This window comes from Lathamus discolor, chromosome 3 (assembly GCF_037157495.1).
Source record: "Lathamus discolor isolate bLatDis1 chromosome 3, bLatDis1.hap1, whole genome shotgun sequence".
NCBI lineage: Eukaryota > Metazoa > Chordata > Aves > Psittaciformes > Psittacidae > Lathamus > Lathamus discolor.
Window position 1 is genome coordinate 92,864,760 of NC_088886.1, and position 21,708 is coordinate 92,886,467.

The following is a 21,708-nucleotide window of genomic DNA, read 5'->3' on the forward strand; positions in this document are numbered from 1 at the left end:
ACTGTTTCATCAGCAGCAGGATGATAAATGATCTCTGACCATGTCTGAGGAACTGTGACCCAGAGTCAGAGTCCCTGCCCTGACAATAGTACAGAGAAGTAATGTCTGAGTAACTGACAGTTTAGAAAAGATGCTCAAAATGGTATCTTATATAGTGGAAATACTACGACAAATGAGAGTATGTACCTTTTAATTTCAGGGATCACATACAGCTTTCCTCCAAATATCTTCAAATACTAAAAATCTTTCCCCTCCCAGAGAATACTATATGCAGCTAGCTTTATCTTGACCTAACACACATTCAGTTAAAACCATGTCAGGATCTGGGGCAGCAGGATAGGAGTGAGATACAAAGGTGATGCAGAGCAGAGCTCTATCAGCCTTAGTTCCAGTGCCAGAATCCACAGCATTTAAATTGAAATGCTGAACAAGAGTGATGGCCAAGGAAATTATGCTAGAAGTATTCAGTAAGAATACCTGAGGAATATGGCCAATTACTTGTGACAGTTTCTGAGATGGCTCAAGAAAGAAGGAAAAATTCATCCACACTAGCCAAGACAGACAACACTATTTTATAATCTCTGACTTCTGCCCAAAGAGATAATACATCATCCTGAAAATACCACCTGTGCTTTCAAGAGAGGAACTTTATAAACCAAAGGCATAAGCTCAAAAGCCATACTCAAGCATAAAACTGGAGGAAAAGGGCTCTAGTTGCACAGTGCTTATCTCACTGTGGTCTCCTTTAATCAACACCTTCCAAGCTGCAGAGAATTCAGAACTGAATGCTAGTTATTAAGTGGGATAATCTTAAGCAAAGGCATACAACTGGACTGCATGCATCTGTGTAAGTAAATTGATTTTGTAAATGGAGGCAATTTCCAGTTTAACGCATGCTGAAGTGAGATCAGACTCTCCAACTATGATTCAACCATGAAGCTATTGTTAATGATTTCCTAGTGGCTGGCTGATCACCCTTAGTAAGGGCCAAGGGTTATTCAGCATTGCTTCATACTGCTAGGAAGAGACTTCCTGTAAGATAAATCGTTCAGGAATTAATCTTCTGGTCAGAGCAGAATGCTTATCTATTCTACTTTAAAGCAGGTAGGATGGAAACAGTTGATACAACCCTAAACTTTTGGTCTTCTAGAATGCAGTGAATGGCAAAACCAGTAAGGCAGCCTTACAACCACGTAACTGATCATTAAGAGTCACAACTGTCAAACCGGAAAGCCAAGCTGAAAATGGGGGTAGCAAGTTCAGGTTGCCATTCAGGTACTTCATCTTGTTAACAGCTCCTGTGGCCTATACTAGTCATAATAGGCTGATAGATGGCTTGCTGCACTCACCCTCCCTGCAGAGAAATGTGACTGCAGTCACTCTTAGAAGAGGTAATCTCTATGACCCTCCAATGAATAGGCCACTTATTTATAAGCATCCTATCTCGTCAAGTGATGCTGCTGTACATCCGCTTTAAACAAGGATTTCCTTTTCTGATATGGAATGTGGTAACTTTGATGACTCTTCACCGGCAACCAGGTCCATATAAAGCAGAGGAGGAAATTTCCCCACCCATTTTTCCCTCCCTTCCCCTACCATACACGGAGAGGCTCTTGAGTGCTAGGAACTAAAAATACTCCAGTTTAAATTGAGATATTTTGAAGCACTTCTTGCACTGACACAAATTCCTACAGTATGATTAGCAAGTTAGGAGTAGACTGCTATCCTGGTATGTCTGCCTTCTGCTAGCAATTGGTATTTCCAGTTGTGAGAAAGCCTGAGCCCATTGCTCCTGGGAGATGATTTAGGATGGGGGTGAAAATACAGTGCACCTTAGAGAGCATAGATGGCTGATGAGAAGCAGCCCTGGCTACAGATGGACCCCAAGCCTCTGAGGGTGGGGGGGAGCAGAAGAAGACACTGCAGGAGCTACAGAGAACCAGAGAACCTCACTAGCAATTACTTGTGACAGTGTATAATCTGATTCTCCCTGCCACAAGCTCCTCCTTTTTGCTAACCTTTTGTTTGCATTTTCTATCTTGTTATCTCTCCCTTTCCTTCTGCACTGTCTAAGCAGCACAGAAATCATCTCAGGAAGGGATGTGGGTTGGCCCTTACAGTGATGATGAATTGAGGCCCCAAAGATCCCCAGTTTTTGCATAGATTAATCACCTATTTAAAGACAGCAAGTTACTGGTTTAGTGGGAAGGAAACAAATTTGTACTTTTATTTCTTCATATTAGGCAAAATATTGGCTATTCGCAAATTTGTATGCTCTGCTGTAGCTCCTTTAAAGTACAGCAAAGCCTCTTTGATGGCTGTTCTCTTGCCCCACTAAGCAAAACACCGGGGTACAGAGTAGCCACTGGGCAGCAATAAGGACTGAAGTCCCATTACTTGTAGGGCAAGTTCCCCACATTTGGGTGGTGCGTGGCTTCCCACACTGCCCCACTAGTCTGCATCAGCAATGCTCTGAGTTGTTTTCGAGCAGGCATGTCCACATCATGTGTCCTGTGGTGGACTGGGAAGATGTATGGTCTTATCCCACAGGATGGAAAAAATGAGCCAGTGTGCAAACAGGGCAGGGAATTTGGACAGAGAGGGGCCCAAGCCTCACTGCAAGGGCTGTTGCCTGTCTGAGGAGAGTATATGCCAAGCCATATTTCCTAATAACATCAAAAATGAAGGGGCTGAATCAACTTGCCTATGATCTGGAAGGCTGGGAGCTCTGGAAAGCATGCAGTGAGGACAAAGGCCTGCAAAAGCTCTAGACATAGGAAATAAAAAGCAGAGCTACAGATCTTAAGTTTAAGAAAACCCAAGAGCTGACAAACAATAGCAGTCTTACCGAGATCCTTGCAGGGTAATAGAGCTGTGAAGAATAAGAATGGCAGTTGCTACTCTCAGTGATCTGCAAAAGAACTGTTACGTGTCTCTGTTCTTGTACAGGGATTTCAGTTATTCCTCTAGAAATCTCATGTTTCTAGATCCTCATCTAGAAATAGTGTATGTGCAGTTCTGTTTGCCTGAGGTGAGGGAACAAGTGGGAAAGAGACAAAAGTCTCTGTAGCTTAAACGATAGTGAAAAGTTAGGAAGAATGAATACAAAGGACAAGAGAAACACCCCCAAAACTGGAGAAGACATCAGAGCTGGCATGAGAAAGGAATATGTTCCAGAAAAAAAAAGGTTAGGAACCATCTGGGTAACAGTCCCACCAAACCAAAAAGGAGCTTTTCACATTCTTATGATGCCATGGTGGAAGTCATAATGCAAAAGGCTGTGGCCAGGCAAGGAGGGTGTGCTGAGCAGGTGCACTGGGAGTATATATAGATAGGTAGTGCTCCAAAAAACAGACATCTTGATTAGGTAGTCAGAAGGGTCCTTTAATGTCTGCTGCGTATATACTGAGTGGCAGGCTCCCATGACTGATCATCCAAGTCACTTACCATAGTTAATTCAGATTTTAAAAACTTGAGCGTGATTTTGCTCTCCTGTTTAGCAAAACCCATGAGTCTCTGTATCCCAAAGTAGGCTACTGTGCTGGGAGTATTGCTAAGGAAAGACAGAGAAACAGAGGTTTAGATTCTGCTGGCTCTGTGAGAGCCTGGAGCAGCTATAGGAGCTGAACCAATTCAAGCCCAAACATCCTTGCCAATGCTACATCCTTCCAGACAGAGATGCTGTACCATGTGCCTCCCATGCTGACAGTGTCTTTGCCTGTAGCCTCCCCGTGAGCCAGCGCAGCTCAGCAGTCCCACATCCTCTTGTGGTTATTCCAGGTATAGGTGATCCTTAACTGTGTTCACCACATAATGAACGCCCTTCATGCCACTTCCTTCCTCCACAGAGTTACTGGCTGTTGATCATAACTTTTGTTTTAATGGCTGCTGTGCTCCAGCATGATCAGGATGTAGAGTTTTGCCTTCACATTTACTGCCAAGATTCTTAACCCAAGAAAAGGCTAAGCTGGCCATGTGAGTTGCCATCCACGACAGAGTAACCCTTACATAAGGACACCCATGGCCAAACATAAACCAGAAGGGGGATAAGCAGTGGAGGAGTAATAGGAGAATAAAATATTACCTCAGTCTGTAGTGCTTCTGGGAACCCTACATCCAGCTGGCATTAGAGTTGCATCACCTTCTGCCATGGGATATTATTTTGCCATCAGAAATGCTCTGCATTAAATACATGGCTTTCCTGGGAGCCTTCTGCACTGACGCTGTCTATGGAAATAAGTCTTGATGTGAAGCAATTGCTTATCCACTGCTAGGACTATCGGGTGGCAGGGAGCAGCTGAACATGCCTTTCTCAACATTCACCTCGTGCTTGTACATTATTCAAAGGGGGAAAAAATAGCTTCATCCTCGGAGAGGCTTAAATTGCTACTTTCTTTGCTGTTCTAAGGAAAGTGAACACTAAAGACTAGGAAGAAATAGTACAAGGCACCAAAATAGTGTACTGCCTAGTGGGGCCAGACATAAGGGACCCAATCAAGTCTGTCAACGTAAGGGCAGAGCGGTAAGACAGTGCCCTGCCTGACAGGCACTGTCTAGGAAGCAGTCTGGATTACCTTTGTAGGATCCCTTAGGCAGAACAGATAAAGGAATGTTTAGCCCAAGGAGAAAAGAAAAGAAAGGTTTAACAATTGCCTTGCAATATTATCTGGCCTGGAGAAAAATACCTAACATCTGAAGCAGAGAATCAGAACTTAGAATTTGTGTGCTGTATTTCTGATTCAGTCTAGTCACTTTTCTGTGTCACCATTCCCTGCTCTGTCCCCTAACTAAGTCACTTTTTTAAAACCTACTTTATTTCTAGGCACAGAGAAGTGTAAATTAGTCAATCATACTGCACACTGAGGTACTCATATGAGAACAAGCTTTGATTACCCTGGTTTTAATATTATTGGATAGATCACAACTATGAAATCAGGTAACATCTTGTTCTGCCTTCATGTTTGGGTTTGAAATACTCCATGTATAGCAGAAACCAGAAAAGATATAAGGTCACTTCAGGTGCATCACCCATGTATTACACTACATTTTTCAGTACTTTATTCCACCTGGAAAGGTCTTGACTAGAATCATAGAACTGTCTAGGTTGGAAAAGACCTTTAAGATCATCAAGTCCAACTGTTACCCCAGGACTGCCAAGTTCACCACTAAACCATGTCATTAGTTTGCTGATGACATGAAGCTGTGTGGTTCGGTCGATACGCTGGAGGGAAGGAATGCTATGCAGAGGGACCTTGACATGCTTGTGAGGTGGGCTGATGCCAACCTTATGAAGTTTAACCATGACAAGTGCAAGGTCCTACAACTGGGTTGGAGCAATCCCAGGCACAGCTACAGGTCGGACAGAGAAGAGATTCAGAGCAGCCCTGTGGAGAAGGACATGGGGGTGTTGATCGATGAGAAAATGAACATGAGCTGGCTTCAGTGTGCGCTCACAGCCCAGAAAGCCAACTGTATCCTGGGCTGCATCAAAAGGAGCGTGACCAGCAGGTCGAAGGAGGTGATCCTGCCCCTCTACTCTGCTCTTGTGAGACCTCACCTGGAGTATTGTGTGCAGTACTGGTGTCCTCAACATAAAAAGGACATGGAACTGTTGGAACAAGTCCAGAGGAGGGCCACGAGGATGATCAGGGGACTGGAGCACCTCCCGTATGAAGATGGGCTGAGAAAGTTGGGGCTGTTCAGCCTGGAGAAGAGAAGGCTGCATGGAGACCTCATAGCAGCCTTCCAGTACCTGAAGGGGGGCTACAGAGATGCTGGGGAGGGACTCTTCATTAAGGACTGTAGTGACAGGACAAGGGGTAACAGATTAAAACTTAAACAGGGGAAGTTTAGATTGGATCTAAGGAAGAAATTCATTCCTGTTAGGGTGGTGAGGCACTGGAATGGGTTGCCCAGGGAGGTTGTGAATGCTTCATCCCTGGCAGTGTTCAAGGCCAGGTTGGACGAAGCCTTGGGTGACACGGTTTAGTGTGAGGTGTCCCTGCCAATGGCTGGGGGGTTGGAACTAGGTGATCTGAAGGTCCTTTCCAACCCTAACTGTTCTATGATTCTATTAGGGGCTTTGTCTACATGGTTTTTGAACACTTCCAGGGACAGTGCTAGAGCACAGCTGGTTGTGTGGTTGCAGCTTTTACAAGTGATACTCAGATCCCTTCTCTCATCTGTTCCTTGGGACACCTTGGTTGAGGTAAAAACCAGGGTCAAAGCTGTGACAGGAGGCCCCAGACCCTGGAGGTTTGACTTGGGTCTGCTTCTTCCAAAGCTAGAGAAGCTAACCCATTTGACATTTGCAGCAATGAGGTTTCTGGAAGGAGATCCAGTGTAGGAAGAGGGCATGGGTGAGTGGCAGGGTGCAGAGAACTTACTGGCCTGCTTGGCTTTCTCCATGTATGTAGTGGTTAGGTCTTCATCAACTGGGTGCTCCACTGGCCCCACCATGGGGATGAGATGGCGTTCCGCTTGGATAGCCTTGGTGGCATGGGGCAGGAGCATTGCCTCTGGAGAAGGCTCCCGTCCTTCTGTTGATGGTGGCTGCAACTGTCCCTCACTCTCTGAAAACGGAGTGTCTGTGCGGCTGCCAGGTGAGCAGGTAATCTCCCTCTTGGCCACCCCGCTGGAGCTGGCCACCTCAGCTCCCCGCAGCGGAGCAGGCTCCGGCATGCTCTCATAGCTGCTCTGTTCGGACAGGGACACCTCATCCTGAGGTGCATCCAGCTTGCTGGTGGTGCTGTCGGGCGGGGAGCGTGGGCTCTTCTTGCGAGCCCGGCGGTGCTTCTCCTGGGCTACGTTGTCCGCATCGCTGTCTGTCTCCCCATAGTAAGCCTCACTGTCTGGTGGGGAGGTGAAGCTCTCTGGGTGCCTCTGTAACCTCCGTGGTTGCGAGGGCTGGGTGGTGGCTGGGGCTCTTGCTGGTTCAGGGCTGAGTATGTGTGCTGGGGGGCTGAGTGGGGATGGTGGGGAGAGAACTCGCTGCCCTGGAGAAGGGGAGCGCAGGAGCCGTGGGCCAGTTTGGTCCCCACCAACTATCCTGTGGGGAGAAGGAAAAGCAGTGAGTGATGTCTGATTGGTGAGGCTAAGCTGGAAGGAAATCCTCACATGTAAGAGAGAGGTAAGGATTGAGCCAGTGTTTCAGATGTCTTTCAGGTGATACCAATGCCTGAAGTTCAGACACCAAGGGCAGACTCATCTCTGACATCAGCTACATGCTCTCATCCTGATTTTCTGCTCATGACTCTTTGAAAACCAGGTGTTAAATACTTGAAAATCAGAATGAGAGCATAAAGATCTACTGAGCCAGCTTAACTAGCTCCCCAGGCATTTCTCCTGGGGAGGTGAATTCCTGCATAGCAAACAGTCCCCAGGACAGTGGGACATAGCCCTATAGCCTGCCGCTTACCATGGTGGATGGTGCCTCAGCCATCACACTGCGCTTGAGCTGCTCCTGTAGCTGGGACTGCATCATGGAGCTGTGTCAGCTCTGAGGATCCCAGCACCCCTAGCTTTAGTTCAGAATGGGTTCCAAAGAAGTCGGTGCTCTTTGCCCTGACCTCTATGTGGAAGTAAATAGCAAATACTTAGGAGAAAAAGCCCATGTGCTTTTTGGGGGGTAGGACTCTGCTATCCTGTGGTAGGCAGGTGGGGCATGAGGAAAAGGCCAAGGTAAACGCTGTGAGACTGCTTTGCAAGTTAGCTACCAGTGCCTGGGTTTTAATGACTGTACTGCAGTCATGCCAGCCAGCCCAGTCCATGGTGGCATTTGCCTTTAGCTTAGACTTATCAACTTCCAGCCTGTAAGTCAGCTGGAAAGATGGCGAGAGTAGGGGCAGTCACTGCTGACTGCCAGAGGGAGGGAGAACTGCCTTTGCTGATGGGAAAAGAGCTAGCTCTGTCCTCCCTCTCCTCAAGAGTGAGTTTGGATTCCAACAGCAGTTTGACTCCAGACCACACAGATGAGCAGGGTACTTCTTCCCTCGCCAGAGTCACCAGGGCTTGTTAGAGTCACAAAGAAGCCTGCAATATTTGCCTTCTGAGCATGCATACCAGGAAGCCAGGCAGACAGCATTGCCTCTGTAAAGCTGTGGGATTTACGACTTGGATCCCAATACTAAACTGTGAAAAATTAATACTCATGTCAAATCCAAACCTTTGTGAAAAATAAGGCTGGGACAATTTCTGACAGTTTATTTATTTAATAAAATTTGCTACTATGAACTCTCACTGGGGAGCAAACTCAAAGCTCCCCAAGCAAAACTGAACAGTCCTTCCTCTTCTTTAAATATTGCACATAATTACTGCTTGTAAGCCAGTTTCTCTTGTTTTGCACTGTCAAGAGACAATCTCTCTCCCTCCCTCTCTTTCTCTCTTGTTCTTCAAACATATCCAGCACTCACAGAAATACACATACAACCTTGCATACTCCAGAGTAATCCAACTATCTCTCCTTTCTGAATGGGACTGATTGGTGTTTTGTCTGGGAACACATATATGGAGTGGGAATAGAGCAGTATTTGATGGGTTCTCCACTACCCCACGATGAAGCAAACTGATTACATTATTTTCAAACCATCTGATACTGGCTCCCAGAGGGCTGAGAGGAGCCTGCCTTTGTCACTTTGCTAATTCAAAGTGTGCTGATTTTGGCCTATTAGAATTTGCCCAGGCACCTGTTGGATGCAGACAGGCTCCAATGTGATGAGGTAAGACCTTGGCAAGGGACCAGGACCTGGACACCTTGTACAAGGCTCCCTCATTGCACTTAATCACAGCTAGGGTATAGGGTGAGCACATCAGAAGGCATTGGCGCTTTCCCTAAAGCCAAGGGGAAGGTCCCACATGCTCAGGCTTTCCTTCTTTGAGCACTGCCCACCTCTGGCCTCGCTTTATAGATACTAGCAACCAACATGGCTCACAGTACTGTATTTTTTCAGGGCTGTAGAAAAACACATTTCCCAGTCCCTTTAACCACGGCCTGATTTCCTGAGGGTGATTTCTGCTTTGGCAGTAGTGTGGACTAGCTGGGACCTCACACAGCTTTGCTGCCTTCATCTTTATATGATTCATTTACAACTTGAGCCTCATCCAACATGCACTGAAGCACTGGATTATCTTGGCACAGGCAGAACCAAGGACACTACTGGGACCATCTTTGTGCCTAAATTTGAGCCTGAACTTCAGTATTTTGGACTAGAGACTGACAGAGATATTTTTTCTTTGTTTGGAACACATTCTGTAAATGGGACTCAGCTACACACTTCTTTGTGGAAGTCAGTTCACACTCTATTGGACTACAGTAGCTTGCTGTAGCAAATACTCAGGTAATCTTGTCTTGGCTCAATTATCCAATGTGTAGTCAAATCCACCTCTATGGAACAGTTATTTACCCGGAATGAACTGGCGTCTCTGTTAATTATTGAGATGATCTGCCCTGTGGCATCTGCTTGCTTGGAGCCTAAATTGCTCATTCTTTGCAGAATAGCCCTCACACTGCAAACATCTGCTTCCAGCCTGAGGGTCAGCAAGGTCTGGGGTCAGTTCAGCCCCAGGGCCAGGCACTCTGGTGAGCACAACTGAGACCATGCAAAACTTCTGGATGGCCACGTGTTAGCCATGGGGAAGTCCTCCTAGTACACCCTGCAGTATGAGGAGATCAAAGGCTTCCTGCCTGCCTTCTTTCTGCTAGGTGTGGATAGCTGCTGCACTGGTTGAAGCTGCCCTGCTGCCTGCACTGTCACAGCACTGGTGCCTGGGGAGCAGGTTACCTTTTCACGCGGATGTTGAGCATGCCATTGGAGGAATCGATGATCTGCATGGCAGTAGCATGGGAGAGGCCAGCACATGACTTCCCATTGATAGATACTAGCACATCATTTTCCCACAGGCCTCCACGGCACGCTTTGCTTCTCTTTCGGATCTGGAAAAGCAGAAGAGAGAAGATAGGGATGAAGGGAAGTACTGCAGCTATTTAGTTTAGTTATTTGTCTCCTGTTGGCCCTTCTATTGCTCTGTCCCTGTCAGAATAAAATAAGTCCTAAGACTACCATGCTGCCAGGGTGGAGGACCAGTCCTCAAGGGTAAAACCTGTCAGTGCCTTTTAGTCTCTGTATTCCTGTTATTTCCAAGAGTCAGTCTGCTCAGGATAGGCCTGACCTATCACCAACCCAATTAATGACCTTCAGTGCAGATGAAAGACTGCAGTGAATAACAAGAACATCTATGTGATCTTCTCCCCTCGTTCCCTACCTCCTAAGTTGCTTAGGGAGTCTGTGTTTCAGAGATGGAACAGGAACTCTTTCCAGACCGCCCCTGGATATGGCTGTGTGTCCTTCTGTATACCCTTACTGTACATCCTTGGTATGATCCTGGACACTCGTGCAGAGCCCCTGCAGGTAACCATCCTCAGGGAAACTGACATTGGGAAGAGATGGTGACTACGAAGCACTTCCTGCTGTGAAGCATTCCTGCTCTAATGGATTTGGCCAGTGTATTTCTGGACATCTGCATCAGGCTATATGGTATCCTGTTACACAGTGTAAACTTGGAGTAAATCTTTAGCCTTAACAGGAGCTGTGCAGGATATGCATTGCTATATCTGACACTGGAGTCTGGGTCTCTAGTTCCAGGCTAGTTTCTAGATCTGGCTTCTCATGGCCATCTTTCACCAACTGTTTCATTTCCCTTTTGTTACATCATTCATCAGTTAAACTTCTTACTGAAAGCCCCAACCAAGCCTAGCCTTTCTGCTAGAACAAGCAAGCAATCAAACCATATGCCCCCTCAGCCCAAAATCACAGACCTCTCTCATATAGGCAAGCAATGGGATAGCCTTGTAGGTCAGCTTGGCACCCACAATGCCAAGCTGTCATTTTATGTCTTATATGTTCATTCTGCACATAAAAGAACAGCCAGGAAAAAACACTGGGTCAGGGCAGATCATGCTGAAGGTAGCAATATGCTGGATTTGTAGATGCTTCTAGAATATTTCTTCAGATTTTACAGTTGAGTGAGAGACAAATCAGTGTAGAGCTGTTTAACAGAGGGTGCAGTGAACAAACTGTGTCAGACTCCTGCAGAGAGCCAATGTACAGCTGGGCACCTTAGTCATATCTTGTAGCCTTGTACTCCAGACTTAGCTATAAAATCACATAAGCTACTTTGCCTGCACTCCCATGGCAGTCCCAGGATGGAGAAGCGGATGTGAGAGTATTGCTGCCCTGTCATTGCTCTTGCAGGGGCAGGAGGAGAGCAGGAAGGGGTAGAGCCAGAGCCCTGTGGAGGTCCCATGGCATGGCCGGCTGGTCTCAGGGCCCGGGCCCAGGCCTTCTGCATGCATGGTGTACAGACATGCCCAGGGCTTAGCCCTGCTGGCTTGTGTTGAGCGGGCAAGAGCAGCACTCCTCCCAGGTAGCCTGTCAGCAGGACTGAGAGGTGTTGGGGAAGGAGATGGAAAGAGGAGAGCTATGCTCCAAGCCATTTGTGTTCACTGGCACTTCATCACTCTGTAGCCTTTCCAGCTTGACCCGAAATTTTGCTGGCATGCTTAAAATAGGGGCTGGCTCATCCCAGCTGCCACATCCATCAGCCTCTGTCATTTTAGTCCTTTATCTCCCTCCTTGTTAATATAAGCCTGGAATGAGAATGTGTGGGTCTGTAATGAACTGCTGAAGAACCATTTTTTTGCTGTTACATATAAATGCTGCTTCCTGATACTCCCTCAAGGTGCAGCTGTTAACTGAGAAGAGATAGCAGACACATTTTCCAGTGCTGCCTACCAACAGAGCAGCTAATGCAGAGTCAGGAAACTGAAAGAGAGATGAGAAGGAGAGTCTGTCTCCTCCTGGTATCCCCCCAAAAGTCAACTGCTGCTCCATGGCCAAGTGCTTGGTGCTTAGCCCTGGATGGGAACACACCTGCTGGCTATCTCTCCCAATTACGGACGGGACAGGGGATTAAAGGCTGTCAGCAGGTGCTCAGAGCATTCTTCACATCCCATTGTCCTTTGTGCTTACTGAAACCGACTGGATGTAGGTTTGTGACCACCAAGACTAAAGCCGGTAAGCTTCCTGCAATCCTATGGTCCTATAGTACTGCAGGGCTTTGCTGGCAAATGTTTGCAATTCCCAGGCAGGGAGGGGTAAGGCTGTGCTCACAATACTGCCTGCAGCTGCTTCAGGCACCTTTAGATCACACTAGGCTGGTGGGATGCAAGGTGAGCAATGCCTTTCTTTTGTGATTAGTAAAGATTTTGGCTCTGGCTTGGTCTGTGCTCAGATTTTACCATGGTGGCAGAAGGTCCATGCACTAAATTAACTATTGTTACTTCAGTGCTATTGCAGAAGCCTGCAGACTAGCTCTATAACCCAGGAGAGGATTTCTCCCTGTCTCCATTCCTTTTTGGGAAAACAGGACTGGGTCTCTATTAGCACAGGAAGAGACCTAAGGAGCCTGAAAATAGCTTGCAAATGTTCCTGGGTGGCAGTCTCTCACAGTTTCATAAACCTATCCCTGGGAGTTTATGAATCTGCTTCTTGGCGCAGAGGGGACATACTATTCACAGCTTCATTTTAATTATGAACCCCTACACCACTGCATTTGCCAGGGAGGAAAGCAAAGGGGTTAAAGGCAGAGGAGGACTGTGCAGGGAGAGAAGGAAGAAGGCAGTCATACAGAAAGGACAGGATTTAATCCAGAACCACGGCAGCAGGGTGCAGTGTGCTGGAGGCTAGAGAGCCCATGGACAGACACCAGCACAAGCCTGCCGGTTTTTACATGACTGCCGGCACGGAGCTGTGGAGACCTTTAATAATAACCCATAGCCTGCACTTCTCGCTCACAGGGAGGGCAGCACTGAGCCTTTGAGGCCCCAGGCCAGGGCAGCTGCCCACCCTGAAGGTCAGGCTGCCCTCAGGCTCTGCCACTTGCTCCCCATGTCCAAAAGATGCCCTCTCCTGGGCATCCAGTGAGGCACATGAAGCATCACGAAAAGGGAGCTTCTGCTTAGGCTGCACGCAGGTTGGAAGGTGTCCCCCAGCAGCTAGGAAGGGATGGGAAAAGCAGCATTTCAAAGACAAATCCTCTCTGCTTCCTGTAGCAGATCCCTAGATAGTGCTCTTGTGCAAGTGAAAGGCAGCACTGAGGGACTCCAGCAAGTGGTCAAAACTAGTCCCAGACCTGGCCCTGGGGGATTGTATTGTCCAGCCTTCTAGCACATACTGCAAAGACTGATCTCCCCTTTTCACAGGGACAACCCCACACATTCTCTGAGCCTCTTGTAATTAACTGCCTATTATGCTTTCCACTCTGAGCCCCAGTGGACACACTTCCCCTTGGCACACCTCGGCTCACATGGAAGGAATGTCCTGTTTAGATTTCAGCTCTGTTTAGAGAATCCCAATTTCAATGCATTATTAATTTATGTGACTGGAAATATACAGTAATGAAATGCATTTATGCAGAACATTGTCCATCTCGCTGCCTTCTCAGCAGGACTTCTGTTGTGGCAAAATTGCTCGTGTAGGAGAGGTTTGTGTGTCTGTGGCACCAGGGTACATGCACACCTATGTGCCTAGTTTTTTCATTTCTTTGTCCTCTTCCTCTCACTCATCATGTTGAATCAGACAGGAGGTAAAGGACAGAAGCAGCTGAGGGGGGAAGAAAGAAAAAGGTGAAGGCAACAAGTTAGAAGAAAAGGTGTTGAAGGGAAAGCCAGTGCTAGGAGAGGCCAGAAAGGCCAGGGCTGGGATTAGGCTTTAACAGTGCAGCACAAGTTTCCTTGTACAGCCCTGTGGAGACAAAAAGACATGCTGACCATTGGACACGTCTCGGGAGAATTCAGCCTAGCTTTCAGGAACAGAATGCAAGGGAGGAGGGGTCAGCTGCAACTTGGCAGCATCTGTCCTTCAGTAGGGACTATATTTAAACAGTGGTATGTGGGGGGTGAACACATGCTGGGACACTAAGAATAGAGTAATCCTGATAGTAACTCAGCGGCTTCACATCTTGCCTGAGTACAGCCCAGGGAACCTGCCTTGAAATTTTGCAGCCACCCTCCCTGCTGGCCAGCACCACTTCTTCATAAGAAAGGAAACATGCTGTGGGTAATCAGAAGTGGTTTGCGGTGCCTTTCAGGAATAAGCTGTAACAAGTTCATGCCATCTTTTACCCCTTGCCTCCCCAAGGCATCTCCCACCTCCTCTCATCAAGAGAACTCAATCTATAAGGCAGGAAGAAAAATTACATTATAAGTCTTCCCCTAAATCTCCTAAAATACTCCTAAATTCTTTCCAGAAGCAACCTAGTGAACTCAGGCCCAGTCAAATTTGTATACTGAATGCAATCCATATTCCCATCCAGTACCCCTTCCATTCTCTGATTGCACTCAGCTGCCCCCTTTCCCTCAGCAGCTACAATGCCATGGGGTACAGCACTCCATGGCAACCTGGCAGTGTTTGAACTTTCATTCCCATCCTTATCTGAAATGTAGTCCTGTCACAGAGTTCCCATCGAGAGGTAAGAGCTGCCCTGTTGTAGTATATAGCATTACCAAAAGGGAATGAACTCGGGTAGGAGCCAACAAGCATTTGGGTCTGCTTCTTCCAGAACTTCCTGCTCAGCCAAACCACAAATGCAGTGGCTGCTAGATGTAAGAGCAGAAACAAACACCCTCCATCTCTTCTTCCTTCTGACCATCTACATTGACACCATTTTGATTAGTGGGACAGTTTATTTTTCCTCCAAGACCAGGGTCTAATTTTTACTGGCGCAAGGAAGTAAAAGCACTAGAGTGGGATCCAGGAGACCTGGATGATTCTTTGTGTGACCTTGGAGAAAGCACTCAGATTGTGAGCCGTAAGTGGCAGAAGCCTGGAAATCAGGATGTTTTTCCAACCATATTTTGTTCTGGCTCTTAAGTTTCCTTTGTCTCAGCTGCCCTCCTGAACACAGAGATCCAGCAAGATACTTTTTTAATGCCTTGTCTGTTAAGTATGTGAATGCCATCACATCTTCATGGCAATGCCATATTTTTATTGGCAGCTATTTTACAGGAGAATTTTACTATAATTATATATAATATGTATAATATATAAGATATAATATATAATGTATATTGCACTATATAGTATAGTAATATAATTACACTAACCATTACAATTACTCTTTTCCACTTAGTTCCAATAACTTCTTGACCAACACCATATTCCTGTTTAAGAGGTGACTTCGTAAAGTAAATCTGGTGTTTCTGCAGACATACTTCACTGGTCATCCACACTAAAGCTTAATTAGGGAGTCTTTATATAAAGAAGGGAAAGAAAACACATTTTCTGGGATGAACACAGCAAGAGAGGATGGTGAAAGAAGGTATCTTGAGTGGCAGGACAGACTTGGGTGACTTCTGAGACAAGGGATTTAGAGATGAAACTTGGTAGTGGCAGAGGATACTGGTGCTGGCCAGTCGGTTAAATACATACAAGACTATTGTGATATGTTACCACCTAGAGTGTACTGGTGAGGGGGCTATTGCTATGCAGTGTGGGAGAGAAAGAACAACTTCTTCGGTGCACTAAATGTACCAGGGGAATACAAGCTGATAAAAAACAAATGCAAGCAATGAAGTATTTAGTTTTTTCCCTCCGTTGAAATAAAATGTCTTTAAAAAGCATTTTGTCCTCATAATACAAGGAAGGGAAGAGGAAAACAACCCACCTGCTTTGCCTAAGCAAAATGTTTAGCACAGGGATCATTGTTGGGAATGTTTATCTACCCAGAGTTGGCTGCAGGCAGGTAAAAAAAAAAAAAGGCTTTATCTCCATGACCCTTTGTTATTTGATGGAAGATTGGTATTACACTTCAGTCACTTTTCCACTAAAGACAAAAACAATGCCACATGTACTAGAATAGATACTAAAAGTACTCGTTAAGCATTTTACACTCAACAGGGTAAGCAGCAGGATATCAAGGGGCTTTTGTATGAAGCAAGGATTCAGAAGTAACAGATAAGATTGTCAAAAAGCAAGGTCCCAGTGCTCACATCTAGCTGCTAAGACAAAAGGAATTGAGTGTTCAGAAGAAACATGCTTATACATGTTCCACATAGGTCCTTTTGTAGAGCCTCAGTCTCACTCCTTCACATAAAAGATTTTAGGATCAAAATCTAAAGGAATTGGAGCTCATAAGCTCATTCAGCCACCAAAATGTATCTTTACAGGGACCAGCACTGAACTAGGACAGGAGAGAGAGAGCCTTGAATTCATGGCAGAGTCAGCCAGGCACATGGCTTCAGTCCTCCAGAACTGAAGCCATGAGAATAACTGAAGTTATTCTCAACCTTAGCATGCTGGTACTGTGCTCTAAAGGGCAGTGAGGCTATGCAAGCTCTGAATAAAAACCTTACTCAGAAGACAGTAAGGGTTTTACTCAGATGCTACCAATTGTTGAATATCAGCAATCGTAATATGCCTCTATGATACTTACGCTGAGAGATGGCAAACTAGAAGACACCTACTATTATTTTGATGCAATGAAGATACAATCCTAGACAAAAAAAGTAACTTACATTTGCAAAAGTAGTTGTACACAGCATTCACCATATTTGGAAGTGTATTGTACCAAAACACAGCACTTGCCCTAAGAGAACCTCTCAGCAATAGTCCGAAGAGGATAAAGCACCATTGTTCTGCAGCAGCAAGGACAGGATCAGCCACAGGTACGGATTAGACAAGCCCACCATTCACCTGAAAGATTCATGAGGAACTTTGGTATAGAGACCCCTGTGCCTTGCAGCATCTTGTAGGCATCTTGTACATACAGGGAAAAATAGGCTCTGCATTCATTGGTTCTAGCAAGTAGCAGGTTGAATAATGCCAGAAAATGAACCTGAGCTCTGGACCGCAATTGCCTGTAGCATCAAACTGTTGAAATGGCCCTTGGCACATCTTTGGCTCATGCCAGCTAATACTCTCCAGAACAACTCCCAGACACAGTTTAGGAGCTAGAACAGACCATTCCCAGAGCCTGTGGGCAGCTTGCACATGGTCATCTTGTTTGGGAGAACAGAAGACATTAACTGCTGGGTTTCGTTCCACTCTCTGGCAGCTGCCATCAGTGCCAGAGAGTGGTCCCAGGCACATTAAATGCAACAGGTATAGTTGCAGCTTGTATGGTTTCACCTCAGCTGCTGGCCATCATCCATCAAAAGATGCTTCCAGGATTCCTGCTTGCTAATAGGCAAATAGGATGTAAAGACAAAACTGCCTAGACCCTTTACCACATCAAGGAGAAAAGGGAAAGCTTTTTTAGCAGTGCCCTTCAAACAGAGGTGTTAGACAACTTGTTGAAGCAAAAAGCATGGGGCAGCACAGCTGTGGTCACACAGCAGAGGAGAAACCATTAAGGACAGTCATGTGTGAAAGACCAGGAGCTGACATTGCACTTTGTCATAGGCATGATTGCTTCACATCCTTTCAAGGGAAGGCAGGAAGCGAAGAAAAATGAAAAACCACAGAGCGATGTGGCTTGGGCAGTGACAAAGGAATAATTTAACACATGGTTAAAGGTTATCAAAAAGTAAACACTGAGTATAAATCAAGATTTTAATAGAGGGAATGGCACAACCTAGTTCATCCACACAGTCTGCTCACTGTACTTGTTTTGTGACGGAGTTCCTGCGTAAAGCCACTTCCCTTGCAGGTAGCTCCAAGTCCTGGACAGGCACAAGGAATTGTGAACCAGATCATTAGCTGCTACAATCAGCAATGTTGATCTGCAACCATGACAATATGGTTTTCTGTTTAGGCCACCTTCTATCATGGAAGGACAGCTCCACTTCCAAGTTCTGTATCATGCTCGCTGCTGTCCCAGTACTGTGCGGAGTTTGCAGCTCCTCAGCCAGACAGCAGCCCTGGAGCACCCCATGTTCTCCCTACATGTGGTGACTGGTGGCCCCAGCTGCTCCTTGGAAAGTTCCACCAGTGTTCTAGCCTGCGCTCCTTCGCTGGCAGCCAGGGGTGGCACCTGCCTAAGTGCCGACAAGCCATAAATAATGTCCAGGAGCACTCCCAGAACTGCTGGAGGTGCTCCTTCCACAGTGCAGGCAGATATCTTGGGCCCTCCAAAACCAGCATTAGTGAATGCTACAGACTAGGCTGACAGTTTTCTTTATGTGTGACAGTAAGCATTTATAAAAACAGGTAAAGAACAGCCTGCCTATTGAAAATGACAGAGGAAGAGAAGGTGCTTGCAAATCTGGAAGCCACCAGACTTATTTGGGTTAGAGCTAGCATCTCCAAAAGGAGTAATGTCACATGAGCAAAGGCGAATGGGACAGAGCAGCCAGGCCACGGGTCACAGACCAGTGACCTGGCATGCAGGCAGCAGGACATCTGGCAGAGGAGACCGTAGAACAAACAGTTAATTGTCAGGAGGAAGTGGTACTATGTGAGAAAGAGGTAAAAAGGAGGTTGTGATGAACCGTTATTAAACAACAGAACAATTCTTGTGGTTTAAAATGCATATGCTCAAAGTACATTCTGAGTTAGCTGCAACTTGAAAAAAGTCAGCAATTCAAGCCATCACTGTGAACAGCTTAGGACAGAACAATCGAATCGAAGCCCACCAATGTTTTTGAAGAGGACTGAGAATAATGCTGACAACATTCTCACCTCATTTAAATACCACCTTGTCTCAAAAATATGAGAAAAAGAAAATCACAGCATACAGCAGACCCAAGGAATTCTCAGGAGGAAAAAAAAAAAAAGGTTACCAAGATCAGCAATCAGTGTCACAACTTCCCCTAAGAATTCACTCCATTGCTGCAGAGTATTTGTATAGAATGGGTAACTGAAAGGAGCCTCTTGAATTATCAGGGCCAATCCCGTGTTGTTTCAGATGCCACAACTTACTCCAGTTTGTAAACTGATTGCAAAATCTTTTCCTAGATTAGAAAGCTGTTGCTGAACCTCCCTGGTTAGTAGTTTTGTGCACATTTGGTCAGAGGCAATGCTGTCCTATATTTGAACAGTGCTGCTGGTATTTGCCCAACATCTATTTGTAGACAGCAATCATATTTTTCAACCTTTTACTAAGTGAAAGAAGCCTTCTCTCCTCCCCTCCTTTTCTATAGCTGCTCTGCCTTAAAATCACTTTTCTTTAAAGTGGCTGGCTGCAAAGGTGTGATATCTCCAGTGAATTCCCACTTGTGCATTAGACAGGAACATCAGTACCTTCCTATTTGAGTTAGATATGGCTACGACAGGCTCACTAGTTTGTTTGCCTTTTTTTCAGAAATGCATCATTTTGCCGGTTCATTATCCTCTTGTGGTGCACTAACATTCCCAGGTCTTTCTCCTCTACCAGGAGTACTAGCTGGGAAGCCTCTGGTTCCTACTTACTTCATCATTAATGTTCGTGCACCACACTATGCTGGAGGTACAGTACCTTTATTGCTTTGTATAGTAACTGGGTTTCCCTCTCATTGGGTAACTCTTGGTTTGTAGTAGGATCTCTAAAGGCATGCTTGTATGCACTTGCACCGTCTTAAAGCTGCACTGGTCACTGTTGTAAAAATTTCCCTAATACAGTCCCATGCTATGTTTCTCCTTTGGTTGATTTGGTCTTAATGCTTATGTCCTATCACAGAATCATAGAATAGTTAGGGTTGGAAAGGACTTTAAGATCATCTAGTTCCAACCCCCCCCCGCCATGGGCAGGGACACCTCATACTAAAGCATGTCACCCAAGGCTCTATCCAACCTGGCCTTGAACACTGCCAGGGATGGAGCATTCACAACTTCCTTGGGCAATCCATTCCATCTTATCGTTTTTCTCAGACTAGCTGTTTTTCATTTTGTTTACTTTCAGGTGCATTTGATACACATATTCTTACTGCAAAGAAAGCTTCCAGGAACCTGACGGTATTGTTCTCCCTTACTCTTTTTTTAAGAATGGGTGAACCTTTTCATCATTTATAGCTCCTCCTTGCAAGGAATGCTGTACATGTCAGGACTGTGTACTTTTCCCTCAGCCTTTCTAAAGTAAAAATCTTGCCATCTATGGATCCTTTTTGTTTCCTTGCTTTTATGCTTGATTTGATCTCTTTCTGTCCTGGTAACTGTCTCTAGCCAAAGATTCGATGTGTTGCCCTGCGTGCTACAGCTACTGAGCTACACTAAATCAGCTTTATTTTGGTAAGGGGTAGTGTAAAGTTCCACTATACTTTATCTGCTTCACTAGGCAAGAGTTAAAAGATTCATTAGGAATCACAGTAAGCCAAATATTAATGTTCAACTGATTTCACTTAAAAGGACATTGTTGTAACTAAGAACAAAGATTTTTCTTTCTTTTGGGGGTTCTTTATTTTCCCTTTTGTTTCTCTATTTCTCCAATCCTTCTTAATTTCTGCATAATCATTCCTGTCTTCTGTTGATGTTTGATCCTGCTGTGTATCTGCCTGTTGAGCATATCAATGGCTGCTGGTCTTTCAGATTACTCATTACTGAGTTGATATTTTAAAGCAACCCTAATTAAAAATCATCTATTCTTTCTCTCTGAGGGCTCCCCAGACACTAATAAATTTTATTTTGCGTCATCTTTTGTCTCACTCTCCACCCTTTCAGTGTTTTTATAAGACTGCATTGTTACAGTACCCCTTTCAGTATGGTATACTTCATATACACGTCAGACATTTTTAGCACCCAGACACTGAAGTTGATTGTTTGGGTGGAGAAAAATAGTACATGCTTCTGTAAGCAAGTTTAAGATAAAAGGAACAGATGTTTGAAGTTACAGATGTGGAACCATTTAGTCAGTTTTCAGTCTTGCTTACGTTATTTAAATTTGAGATTTTGCCTCAATATCCACTGGGTGCTACTGGAAGAACCAATGTGTGTTTCACTGCTCCTGAAGCAGGCAGAGCCGGTTTGGCTCTATACGGTTACTTGAACATGAAGTTACTTATGTATAACCCAACAACATATATAATTCCAGCACCTTGCTCTAAATGTGCCCCTGAACCCATGACCCATGGGGAGTTGATAGCACAGAAGCCCTGTGACAGCTGGATCCAGCATATGAAGATCTAGCTGCTTTTTTACCCCTTTGTGTTGGCTGAACTGAGGTTTAGAACTCATCCCTTGCATAGTCAAATGGTTTAAACTACAGCTATGCATTCTTTCAGTCTGTAGAAAAATGGGTTCACACCCAACTTCCAACATGTTCTGCTACTTTATTTAGTTGCAGCCAGCTGAATACTTGGTGCTATGAAGGGTGGTTTTAAAATGCATATGCTCACTGTGCATTCTGAGTTAGCTGAACTTGAAAAAAGTCAGCAATTTAAGCCATCATTGTGAACAGCTTAGGACAGAACAATCAATTGCAAGTCCACTGATGTATGAGAAGAGGATTGAGAATAATGCTGAAAACATTCTCATCTCATTTAAATAACATCTTCTCAGAAAAGAAAAAAAAAAAAAAGCATACAAGCAGGCTCTAAGAATTTTCAAGGAAAAAAAGTTACCAAGAACAGCACTTAGTGATTGATTATCATAATCTCCATACAAAGAAACAATAAAAATACTATTGTAATGTAAACTTTAGAAAGAAGAAAGGCAAGAAGATTGTGACTTTTGTGTATTGTGTAAATTGATCACATAACATGAATTATGTATGGATTTTTAATGCAAGATCAGCTCAAACAGG

The 21,708-nt window shown here is 45.2% G+C and overlaps 1 protein-coding gene and 1 long non-coding RNA gene across 2 annotated transcripts in view; one reads left to right on the forward strand and one right to left on the reverse strand.

The window, feature by feature from the left end:
* The window catches only part of SYNPO2L (synaptopodin 2 like), a 39,925-nt gene that overhangs the window by 14,964 nt on the left and 3,253 nt on the right, over positions 1-21,708 (reverse strand). Inside the window, exons 2-3 of the mRNA XM_065670612.1 lie at positions 9,780-9,931; positions 6,387-7,048 (exon numbers count right to left, since the gene is read on the reverse strand). Coding sequence (XP_065526684.1) covers positions 6,387-7,048; positions 9,780-9,931 — 814 coding nt within the window. The remainder of the gene's footprint in view (positions 1-6,386; positions 7,049-9,779; positions 9,932-21,708) is intronic.
* On the forward strand, positions 12,015-20,216 carry LOC136010023 (uncharacterized). The gene is made up of 3 exons (XR_010610733.1): positions 12,015-12,071; positions 19,297-19,440; positions 19,873-20,216. It is a non-coding gene; the product is annotated as an uncharacterized LOC136010023 (long non-coding RNA).